General features: G+C 46.1%; 1 protein-coding gene across 3 annotated transcripts in view; it reads left to right on the top strand.

Moving 5' to 3' along the window:
• LOC311240119 (glycerol kinase) overlaps positions 1 to 13,049 on the top strand; it is a 59,246-nt gene that overhangs the window by 23,064 nt on the left and 23,133 nt on the right. For 2 of the 3 annotated variants that reach the window (XM_084328651.1, XM_084328649.1), the window contains 3 exons: positions 4,743 to 4,852; positions 6,505 to 6,571; positions 6,946 to 6,963. In XM_084328651.1, coding sequence (XP_084184777.1) covers positions 4,743 to 4,852; positions 6,505 to 6,571; positions 6,946 to 6,963 — 195 coding nt within the window. The remainder of the gene's footprint in view (positions 1 to 4,742; positions 4,853 to 6,504; positions 6,572 to 6,945; positions 6,964 to 13,049) is intronic. The other variant, XM_084328650.1, reaches the window with a different exon arrangement.

The following is a 13,049-nucleotide window of genomic DNA, read 5'->3' as shown; positions in this document are numbered from 1 at the left end:
GGCAATGGAAATATCATTTGACATTTTTATTTTTGATCTCTTCCAGACATTTAAATGAAAAACAATCTATTGTTTTGAATACAAATAGACCTCCTGTTCACTGTTTATTTTAATTTTAAATTTTTTTCCTTCTCTATTAATATCATATTCACTGTCACAGCGCTGTATTTAGGCTGGAAAAGGCATATTGGGAGTCAGAAGGTGCAGTACCGGCCAGATCCTGTTAGTGGGGCTATCTCGAGAATGCAGTAACCCCCCTCCTTCCCAGTCCCTAGTGGACCTCTGCTGTTCTCTCTATCAGCTTAGCTTAGTTAGCTTACGCTAACACAACGTTAATTTCGGTATTTAACGTGACGTGGGCATAAAGGAATGGCGAGGATGGAAAGCATGTTAGATGCATTTGACCCCTTGTGGGGGAAAAAACAACAGGCACTTATTTCGGGTCGCAAAATAGGCGGACTCTGAAGCAATGCTGTCTAACGTTAACACACGCTGAGCTGCTGTTGTTGTTGCAGCCGGGCGGATATGCTCACCAGGGGATTTTCAAAATAAGAGCAATATGAATCGATCTTTTTACACTGCATCGATCCTATTTGATAATAGATCGATATGTCTCTGACAGGTGTGACTCTCTTGTTGCTCTCTCTCCTATAGTGTGACAGGTGTGACTCTCTTGTTACCCTCTCTCCTATAGTCTCTGACAGGTGTGACTCTCTTGTTGCCCTCTCTCCTATAGTGTGACAGGTGTGACTCTCTTGTTGCCCTCTCTCCTATAGTCTCTGACAGGTGTGACTCTCTTGTTGCCCTCTCTCCTATAGTCTCTGACAGGTGGGACTCTCTTGTTGCCCTCTCTCCTATAGTCTCTGACAGGTGTGACTCTCTTGTTACCCTCTCTCCTATAGTGTGACAGGTGTGACTCTCTTGTTACCCTCTCTCCTATAGTCTCTGACAGGTGTGACTCTCTTGTTGCCCTCTCTCCTATAGTGTGACAGGTGTGACTCTCTTGTTGCCATCTCTCCTATAGTCTCTGACAGGTGGGACTCTCTTGTTACCCTCTCTCCTATAGTCTCTGACAGGTGGGACTCTCTTGTTGCTCTCTCTCCTATAGTCTCTGACAGGTGGGACTCTCTTGTTACCCTCTCTCCTATAGTCTCTGACAGGTGGGACTCTCTTGTTACCCTCTCTCCTATAGTCTCTGACAGGTGGGACTCTCTTGTTGCTCTCTCTCCTATAGTCTCTGACAGGTGGGACTCTCTTGTTACCCTCTCTCCTATAGTCTCTGACAGGTGGGACTCTCTTGTTGCCCTCTCTCCTATAGTCTCTGACAGGTGTGACTCTCTTGTTGCCCTCTCTCCTATAGTCTCTGACAGGTGTGACTCTCTTGTTGCCCTCTCTCCTATAGTCTCTGACAGGTGTGACTCTCTTGTTACCCTCTCTCCTATAGTCTCTGACAGGTGGGACTCTCTTGTTGCTCTCTCTCCTATAGTCTCTGACAGGTGGGACTCTCTTGTTACCCTCTCTCCTATAGTCTCTGACAGGTGGGACTCTCTTGTTGCTCTCTCTCCTATAGTGTCTGACAGGTGGGACTCTCTTGTTACCCTCTCTCCTATAGTCTCTGACAGGTGTGACTCTCTTGTTGCCCTCTCTCCTATAGTCTCTGACAGGTGGGACTCTCTTGTTGCCCTCTCTCCTATAGTCTCTGACACGTGGGACTCTCTTGTTGCCCTCTCTCCTATAGTGTGACAGGTGTGACTCTCTTGTTGCCCTCTCTCCTATAGTCACTGACAGGTGTGACTCTCTTGTTGCCCTCTCTCCTATAGTCTCTGACAGGTGTGACTCTCTTGTTGCCCTCTCTCCTATAGTGTGACAGGTGTGACTCTCTTGTTGCCCTCTCTCCTATAGTCTCTGACAGGTGTGACTCTCTTGTTGCCCCCTCTCCTATAGTCTCTGACAGGTGTGACTCTCTTGTTGCCCTCTCTCCTATAGTCTCTGACAGGTGTGACTCTCTTGTTGCCCTCTCTCCTATAGTCTCTGACAGGTGTGACTCTCTTGTTGCCCTCTCTCCTATAGTCACTGACAGGTGTGACTCTCTTGTTGCCCTCTCTCCTATAGTCTCTGACAGGTGTGACTCTCTTGTTGCCCTCTCTCCTATAGTCACTGACAGGTGTGACTCTCTTGTTGCCCTCTCTCCTATAGTCTCTGACAGGTGTGACTCTCTTGTTGCCCTCTCTCCTATAGTCTCTGACAGGTGTGACTCTCTTGTTGCCCTCCCTCCTATAGTCTCTGACAGGTGTGACTCTCTTGTTGCCCTCTCTCCTATAGTCTCTGACAGGTGTGACTCTCTTGTTGCTCTCTCTCCTATAGTCTCTGACAGGTGTGACTCTCTTGTTACCCTCTCTCCTATAGTGTGACAGGTGGGACTCTCTTGTTGCCCTCCCTCCTATAGTCTCTGACAGGTGTGACTCTCTTGTTGCCCTCTCTCCTATAGTCTCTGACAGGTGTGACTCTCTTGTTGCTCTCTCTCCTATAGTCTCTGACAGGTGGGACTCTCTTGTTACCCTCTCTCCTATAGTCTCTGACAGGTGGGACTCTCTTGTTGCTCTCTCTCCTATAGTCTCTGACAGGTGGGACTCTCTTGTTACCCTCTCTCCTATAGTCTCTGACAGGTGGGACTCTCTTGTTGCCCTCTCTCCTATAGTCTCTGACAGGTGTGACTCTCTTGTTGCCCTCTCTCCTATAGTCTCTGACAGGTGTGACTCTCTTGTTGCCCTCTCTCCTATAGTCTCTGACAGGTGTGACTCTCTTGTTACTGTGGTATAATTATGTCCTCATGTAAATATATCCCCCTCCCCTGTGTTCACCATACCTGTGCCCCCCCCCCCTCTCTGTGGAATAAGACACCCCCCTCCCCTGTGTCCCCAAACCTGTACCCCCTCCCCCCCATCTGACCTATCAAATGGGACCACACACCCCCTTTGTTGAACTATAAAGGGCTCTTCCCGACCACAATTGAAGTTGATCTTACCTCAGGATGCGTTGGGTGTGCCTCAGGATACTTACCTCGCCAAGCCTCGGTTGACTGAGACATTCTTCATCAGGATATCCACAAATATCCCACATTACCCTCTCTCCTATAGTCTCTGACAGGTGGGACTCTCTTGTTGCTCTCTCTCCTATAGTCTCTGACAGGTGGGACTCTCTTGTTGCCCTCTCTCCTATAGTGTGACAGGTGTGACTCTCTTGTTGCCCTCTCTCCTATAGTCACTGACAGGTGTGACTCTTGTTGCCCTCTCTCCTATAGTCTCTGACAGGTGTGACTCTTGTTGCCCTCTCTCCTATAGTGTGACAGGTGTGACTCTCTTGTTGCCCTCTCTCCTATAGTCTCTGACAGGTGTGACTCTCTTGTTGCCCTCTCTCCTATAGTCTCTGACAGGTGTGACTCTCTTGTTGCCCTCTCTCCTATAGTCTCTGACAGGTGTGACTCTCTTGTTGCCCTCTCTCCTATAGTCACTGACAGGTGTGACTCTCTTGTTGCCCTCTCTCCTATAGTCTCTGACAGGTGTGACTCTTGTTGCCCTCTCTCCTATAGTCACTGACAGGTGTGACTCTCTTGTTGCCCTCTCTCCTATAGTCTCTGACAGGTGTGACTCTTGTTGCTCTCTCTCCTATAGTCTCTGACAGGTGGGACTCTTGTTGCTCTCTCTCCTATAGTCTCTGACAGGTGGGACTATCTTGTTACCCTCTCTATAGTCTCTGACAGGTGTGACTCTCTTGTTGCTCTCTCTCCTATAGTGTGACAGGTGTGACTCTCTTGTTGCCCTCTCTCCTATAGTCTCTGACAGGTGGGACTCTCTTGTTGCTCTCTCTCCTATAGTCTCTGACAGGTGGGACTCTCTTGTTGCTCTCTCTCCTATAGTCTCTGACAGGTGTGACTCTCTTGTTGCTCTCTCTCCTATAGTCTCTGACAGGTGGGACTCTCTTGTTGCCCTCTCTCCTATAGTCTCTGACAGGTGGGACTCTCTTGTTGCCCTCTCTCCTATAGTCTCTGACAGGTGGGACTCTCTTGTTGCCCTCTCTCCTATAGTCTCTGACAGGTGGGACTCTCTTGTTGCCCTCTCTCCTATAGTCTCTGACAGGTGGGACTATCTTGTTGCCCTCTCTTCCTATAGTCTCTGACAGGTGGGACTATCTTGTTACCCTCTCTATAGTCTCTGACAGGTGTGACTCTCTTGTTGCTCTCTCTCCTATAGTGTGACAGGTGTGACTCTCTTGTTGCCCTCTCTCCTATAGTCTCTGACAGGTGGGACTCTCTTGTTGCCCTCTCTCCTATAGTCTCTGACAGGTGGGACTCTCTTGTTGCTCTCTCGCCTATAGTCTCTGACAGGTGTGACTCTTGTTGCTCTCTCTCCTATAGTCTCTGACAGGTGTGACTCTCTTGTTACCCTCTCTCCTATAGTGTGACAGGTGTGACTCTCTTGTTACCCTCTCTCCTATAGTCTCTGACAGGTGGGACTCTCTTGTTGCCCTCTCTCCTATAGTCTGACAGGTGTGACTCTTGTTGCCCTCTCTCCTATAGTCTCCGACAGGTGTGACTCTCTTGTTGCCCTCTCTCCTATAGTCTCTGACAGGTGGGACTCTCTTGTTACCCTCTCTCCTATAGTCTCTGACAGGTGTGACTCTTGTTGCCCTCTCTCCTATAGTCTCTGACAGGTGTGACTCTCTTGTTGCCCTCTCTCCTATAGTGTCTGACAGGTGGGAAGTCAGGAGGGGTGCACTGCACCGACGTGACCAACGCCAGCAGAACCATGCTCTTCAACATCCACACCATGGACTGGGACCCGGAACTTTGCAAGTAAGAATTGCGTTGCCATTATTAGAGCGTGACACCATCTAATGTCCTTCATACACAACACCGAATATGTTTTGCGCAACCCGGCAACCCAGGGAGAAAGAAACGTATTGCCTGTGCTACAGAAATAATTCAAGAGTCTAACTTTTAAGTCGGCTTAATGGCCAAAATCAGAATGGATAAACTGTGGAACCGTATATAGCATGTTAAACAGGCTAATGTTGCGTTTTGGGACCAAACAGTTCCGCTGTCTCCCTGAGGGGAAGTACCCACTGGGGAGCTCCCCGAGAACTACACACCTTCAGGGCTGCATTCTGTTTGCATTCGCACCACCAAGAGGAACACTGAGGCGACGTAAGCCCACCCTGGGTCGGCATTCTCTCCCCGGAGAGCGGAGACGAGTGGCTGGGCGGTGCGTCCGTAGATCACACTAGATCGACATTGCCCGGTTGATTAACAAGATGAGCGCTGAAGTGGCATTATAGCGAACATTAAATACAAATATGAGGCCGTTCTGAGAGCACAATATTGATGTAACTAAGATACCCTGTGATGTTGTAGTTCAGTGGAAGTCCCCCATCACTGTCCGACCCCCCACCTCTATCCCTGTCCCCCACCTCTATCCCTGCCCCCCACCTCTATCCCTGCCCCCCACCTCCACCTCTATCCCTGCCCCCACCTCCACCTCTATCCCTGCCCCCCACCCCCACCTCTATCCCTGCCCCCCACCCCCACCTCTATCCCTGCCCCCCACCTCCACCTCTATCCCTGCCCCCACCCCCACCTCTATCCCTGCCCCCACCTCCACCTCTATCCCTGCCCTCCACCTCTATCCCTGCCCCCCACCTCTATCCCTGCCCCCCACCTCTATCCCTGCCCTCCACCTCTATCCCTGCCCCCCACCTCTATCCCTGCCACCCCACCTCCTAAAATGTTTGTTTACAAACTGAAGACGGCTCTGTGAGGGGGAGGGCTGGACTCGGAGGAGGCGGAGGGGCAAGCGTGCTCTGAACAGTGTGTCAACAACTTGCGGTAGAACACTCGCCAGCTGGTACCGATACTGCAGAAATCGGTATTTCGGGAAATGAGTATCGAAACCATTTTAAATATTCAGTATCGATATGTATCGATACTTCGATATTTTTGACACTACTGTGTAGTAATGCCCTCTTGTGTTCAAAAAGTAACTTTTCCTGAATATGTATTTCAATAGACAATGATAAGTAAATAACTTGTCGTTGACCGATGTGAAAAATAATCCAGCATTAATTTCCTTGGCCTGCTGTCTGCATATGTGGCCAGTTTCATCCACTGCAGTCGAGATTAGCTCCGCTTAGACGGACCCACACAAGACACACGCAACCAAGCACATAATCTCCTCCCAGGCTACCACCTGGTGGAGAAAAATTCAAACCGAACAATTAGTGATAAAAAAACCTTACACATTATAGCTTTAATTTGCCTTATACCAAAATCTAGTTGAACCATATCCGTGTGCGTGTGTGTGTGTGCGTGTGTGTGTGTGTGTGTGTGTGTGTGTGTGTGTGTGTGTGTGTGTGTGTGTGTGTGTGTGTGTGTGTGTGTGTGTGCATACTTTACCACCATGCATAACCTCTCGCATTCTGTATCTCTTCCTGTACTCATATCCTTGTTAGATACTTTGATATTCCGATGGAAATCCTGCCCAAAGTGAGGAGCTCTTCAGAAATCTACGGTTTAATGGTAAGTTTGTTGCCGTTTTATTTATCCATGTGCATTAACGTGGTTACATTATTATACTTGTAATCATGATAATTTCCCTGAAGATCTCGGTAACTATCCAGATCTATACCATGCTGCCAGTATCAATTCCATTATAAACTCTTAAAGTGTTATGCCCGTGTCTTTGTTATATTTGCGATGTAAATTAGTTTAGTCTTGTCTTGAAATGTCTCATGCAACAACCAGCTGCTAAAAGAGCAACCAGTTGTTGTTTTCTTGTCCCCTTTGTGTGTTTTCAAACTCATGTCCAGTGCATGAAGACTGTTGGAGACATTGTTTTAGGTTTTATTGTTTTTGTGTGTGTGCCATGTTTGTCTCTCCTCTCTCACGGGTAGAAAATATGTTCTAGCCTGGTAAGTAACGACCACCATTGTTGTTGCTCTCAAAGCTGTCCCACCTTGCCTCTCTGTGCCAACAGCGAGTAAACCATCAAACAGTGCATTTCCAAGTGTCATACCATGGTATTGGTTACCTTTGATTGGGAGGCTGTTACAGATTTTGTTACAAAGCTAGCTAGCTACAACTACTATTACTGTTACTACTACTACTACTATTGCTATTACTACTACCACTACTACTACTACTACTAGAACTACAACCATTTCTAGTGTTATTACTACTACTACTACAACTATTACTAGTGTTACTACTACTACTGGTGATATTATTACTACTCGTATTAATACTACTGCTGCTATTACTATACTATTGCTATTACGACCTCTATTACTGCTACTACCGCCTATTCTAAAACTACTATTCTTATGCATCAACCTGTTTCAACCTCACTCAATTAAACTACATGAACCAAAAGCAATCCAGAAGGTGATTGTAAGGTCCACAGTGCTATGACAAAACAGACCACGACTTTCCAGTGTAAATGATCTTGTTAAAAACTGCATATCGTCATCAATGGCCAAACAAACCCAAAGGGACACGCCAACATTAGCGCTTTACCGTCCTCTCCAGAGTCGAGACGAGAAGATGGACACCAATTTCCTCTCTGTGCGTTCAGTAGAAAGCTATCCGGCTGCAAGCTAGCCTAACTTAGCACAAATTAATGGAAGCGGATACAGACCACTAGCCTCGCTTAAATCTCCAGGAGACGGGTGTTTGTCGCCAACAGCTAAGCTAGCTGGTCCGTATCCGCTTCCATCCATTAATTTGTGCTAAGCTGTAGGCTAGCTGGCAGCCGGATAGCTTTTTACTGAACACACAGAGAGGAAATTGGTATCTATCTTCTTGTCTGACTCTGGAGAAGACTGTAAGTGCATTTCACATACTGTAATGTTGGCAGGTTCCTCTTTTAAGCATGTGGACTAGCGCACAGCTCGAGGAAAAACAACACATTAAAAATGCAGAAAACTGGATTTTGAAAGTCGGAATTTTGAACCATCAATGCAGAATCAGTTATTTACATGAATGGGTTATCTCTCTCCTGAACCCACACGCACATTAAGTATTGGAAATGTACTGGATGAGAATGTTCTCTGCTGCTGCCGTGGCATCACGCTTCTCGCCTACTGTCCCTCTGGCATCGTTCCTCCAGCTCACCTGGGAGGGTGTTCCTGTCTGGCTGCTTCTCCTGTGTCTCACAAATCTCTTCACTCTCTCTTGGGGCCCAGTCCTATTCGAGCCAACGCCACTCCCCTGATACACACAGCTACCAGACTAGACCGTCACCACAGCTACTAGACTAGACCACAGCTACTAGACTAGACCATCACCACAGCTACTAGACTAGACCATCACTACAGCTACTAGACTAGACCATCACTACAGCTACTAGACTAGACCATCACTACAGCTACTAGACTAGACCACAGCTACTAGACTAGACCATCACTACAGCTACTAGACTAGACCATCACTACAGCTACTAGACTAGACCATCACTACAGCTACTAGACTAGACCATCAATACAGCTACTAGACTAGACCATCACTACAGCTACTAGACTAGACCGTCACTACAGCTACTAGACTAGACCATCACTACAGCTACTAGACTAGACCATCACTACAGCTACTAGACTAGACCATCACTACAGCTACTAGACTAGACCATCACCACAGCTACTAGACTAGACCACAGCTACTAGACTAGACCATCACTACAGCTACTAGACTAGACCATCACTACAGCTACTAGACTAGACCATCACTACAGCTACTAGACTAGACCATCACTACAGCTACTAGACCATCACTACAGCTACTAGACTAGACCATCACCACAGCTACTAGACTAGACCATCACTACAGCTACTAGACTAGACCATCACTACAGCTACTAGACTAGACCATCACTACAGCTACTAGACCACAGCTACTAGACTAGACCATCACCACAGCTACTAGACTAGACCATCACTACAGCTACTAGACTAGACCATCACTACAGCTACTAGACTAGACCACAGCTACTAGACTAGACCATCACTACAGCTACTAGACTAGACCATCACTACAGCTACTAGACTAGACCATCACTACAGCTACTAGATTAGACCATCACTACAGCTACTAGACTAGACCATCACTACAGCTACTAGACTAGACCATCACTACAGCTACTAGACTAGACCATCACTACAGATACTAGACTAGACCATCACTACAGCTACTAGACTAGACCATCACTACAGCTACTAGACTAGACCATCACTACAGCTACTAGACTAGACCATCACTACAGCTACTAGACTAGACCACAGCTACTAGACTAGACCATCACTACAGCTACTAGACTAGACCATCACTACAGATACTAGACTAGACCATCACTACAGCTACTAGACTAGACCACAGCTACTAGACTAGACCATCACTACAGCTACTAGACTAGACCATCACTACAGCTACTAGACTAGACCATCACCACAGCTACTAGACTAGACCATCACTACAGCTACTAGACTAGACCATCACTACAGCTACTAGACCATCACTACAGCTACTAGACTAGACCATCACTACAGCTACTAGACTAGACCATCACTACAGCTACTAGACTAGACCATCACTACAGCTACTAGACTAGACCATCACTACAGCTACTAGACTAGACCATCACTACAGCTACTAGACTAGACCATCACTACAGCTACTAGACTAGACCATCACTACAGCTACTAGATTAGACCATCACTACAGCTACTAGACTAGACCATCACTACAGATACTAGACTAGTCCATCACTACAGCTACTAGACTAGACCATCACTACAGCTACTAGACTAGACCATCACTACAGCTACTAGACTAGACCATCACTACAGCTACTAGACTACACCATCACCACAGCTACTAGACTAGACCATCACTACAGCTACTAGACTAGACCATCACTACAGCTACTAGACTAGACCATCACTACAGCTACTAGACTAGACCATCACTACAGCTACTAGACTAGACCATCACTACAGCTTGATTGATTGATTGATTGAAAACTTTATTAACAGATTGCAGAATGGGTACAATACAGTACAGCTCAATACACACAATTGTTAAGGGGATGCAGACCAGAGAAAGACTTTCGTCTTGTTTACATCAGGGTCCCCCATTTTCAATTCATCAGGACCAGACTATACCATCACTACAGCTACTAGACTAGACCATCACTACAGCTACTAGACTAGACCATCACTACAGCTACTAGACTAGACCATCACTACAGCTACTAGACTAGACCACAGCTACTAGACTAGACTAGACCACAGCTACTAGACTAGACCATCACTACAGCTACTAGACTAGACCATCACTACAGCTACTAGACTAGACCATCACTACAGCTACTAGACTAGACCATCACTACAGCTACTAGACTAGACCATCACTACAGCTACTAGACTACACCATCACCACAGCTACTAGACTAGACCATCACTACAGCTACTAGACTAGACCATCACTACAGCTACTAGACTAGACCATCACTACAGCTACTAGACTAGACCATCACTACAGCTACTAGACTAGACCATCACTACAGCTACTAGACTAGACCATCACTACAGCTACTAGACTAGACCATCACTACAGCTACTAGACTAGACCATCACTACAGCTACTAGACTAGACCATCACTACAGCTACTAGACTAGACCATCACTACAGCTACTAGACTAGACCATCACTACAGCTACTAGACTAGACCATCACTACAGCTACTAGACTAGACCATCACTACAGCTACTAGACTACACCATCACCACAGCTACTAGACTAGACCATCACTACAGCTACTAGACTAGACCATCACTACAGCTACTAGACTAGACCATCACTACAGCTACTAGACTAGACCATCACTACAGCTACTAGACTAGACCACAGCTACTAGACTAGACCATCACTACAGCTACTAGACTAGACCATCACTACAGCTACTAGACTAGACCATCACCACAGCTACTAGACTAGACCATCACCACAGCTACCAGACTAGACCATCACCACAGCTACTAGACTAGACCATCACTACAGCTACCAGACTAGACCATCACCACAGCTACTAGACTAGACCATCACTACAGCTACTAGACTAGACCATCACTACAGCTACTAGACTAGACCATCACCACAGCTACTAGACTAGACCATCACTACAGCTACTAGACTAGACCATCACTACAGCTACTAGACTAGACCATCACTACAGCTACTAGACTAGACCATCACTACAGCTACTAGACTAGACCATCACTACAGCTACTAGACCATCACTACAGCTACTAGACTAGACCATCACTACAGCTACTAGACTAGACCATCATTACAGCTACTAGACTAGACCATCACTACAGCTACTAGACTAGACCGTCACTACAGCTACTAGACTAGACCGTCACTACAGCTACTAGGCTAGACCATCACCACAGCTACTAGACTAGACCATCACTACAGCTACTAGACTAGACCATCACTACAGCTACTAGACTAGACCATCACTACAGCTACTAGACTAGACCATCACTACAGCTACTAGACTAGACCATCACCACAGCTACTAGACTAGACCATCACTACAGCTACTAGACTAGACCATCACTACAGCTACTAGACTAGACCATCACTACAGCTACTAGACTAGACCATCACTACAGCTACTAGACTAGACCATCACTACAGCTACTAGACTAGACCATCACTACAGCTACTAGACTAGACCATCACTACAGCTACTAGACTAGACCATCACTACAGCTACTAGACTAGACCATCAGTACAGCTACTAGACTAGACCATCACTACAGCTACTAGACTAGACCATCACTACAGCTACCAGACTAGACCACAGCTACTAGACTAGACCACAGCTACTAGACTAGACCATCACTACAGCTACTAGACTAGACCATCACCACAGCTACTAGACTAGACCATCACCACAGCTACTAGACTAGACCATCACTACAGCTACTAGACTAGACCATCACTACAGCTACTAGACTAGACCCCAGCTACCAGACTAGACCGCGGTTTGTATTCAGGCCTGCTTATTGATGGCACCACCTGAGTCCTGAAGGAGTGAAGACGTTTTGATTATTGTGCTTCAGTTCATGGCTGCCGCTCCACCTCCTCCTGGCCGCTCACCTATAGAACGTTGTTTTCAAAGCTAGTGTCCGTTATGGTTGTTATTGGTTTAGGTCTTTATGGAAGATGAAGCAGTGTTTCCCCACAGCTCCGTGGGTTATTTGTGGTGGTGTGCAATGAATCAGCGCAGTGGGGACTGAGAAACAAACTTAATGTGTCCTATCAGGAAGGCTCTCCTCTAATGTGGTAGCAGGTAAAGCCAGACCGATACTGGATTTTGGGAGACGATACACATTTCCGATATCAACCGATATTCACAACCATTTTTAGAAGATCCCTCAAATTTGGTTCTCACAGAGTTGTTGTAATGCATGTAATTTCTTTTGTTGAAAAAATTAACTGCATGATCTTTGCCTGGATCTGCATGGGACTAGCATACATTAGGCAAGGCTGTAAACAGTGGTGAAAAGTAACTAAGTATTTTTACTCAAGTACTGTACTTAAGTAAATTGTCTAGCTATTTTCATTTTAGGGAACTTTATACTTTTACTCCACTACATTTCAAGGGCAATATTGTACTTTTTACACCACTACATTTATCCGAACCCATCAGTTACTAGTTACTTTGAAGAAAAGGATTTTCCATAGAAAACACAATATATATACAAAATAAAAAATGTATGAAGATAATATACTTTAACATTTGAAGCCTGTCAACTTCAAGAGGATGTAATCAGAGCAGCATAACTGGACCACATACCACTTTACCATATATAGAGGTCAATGGATACACAAACATCATGTAGAATGTGTACCTTTACTTTAGATACTTAAGTACATTCAATAGAAAATACTTCTCTACTTATACTTAAGTAGAATTTGAATGGAGCACTTT

Source organism: Notolepis coatsorum (assembly GCF_963971535.1).
Source record: "Notolepis coatsorum genome assembly, chromosome: 1".
Taxonomy (NCBI): Eukaryota; Metazoa; Chordata; class Actinopteri; order Aulopiformes; family Paralepididae; genus Notolepis; species Notolepis coatsorum.
This window is presented reverse-complemented; position numbering and strand designations above follow the sequence as displayed.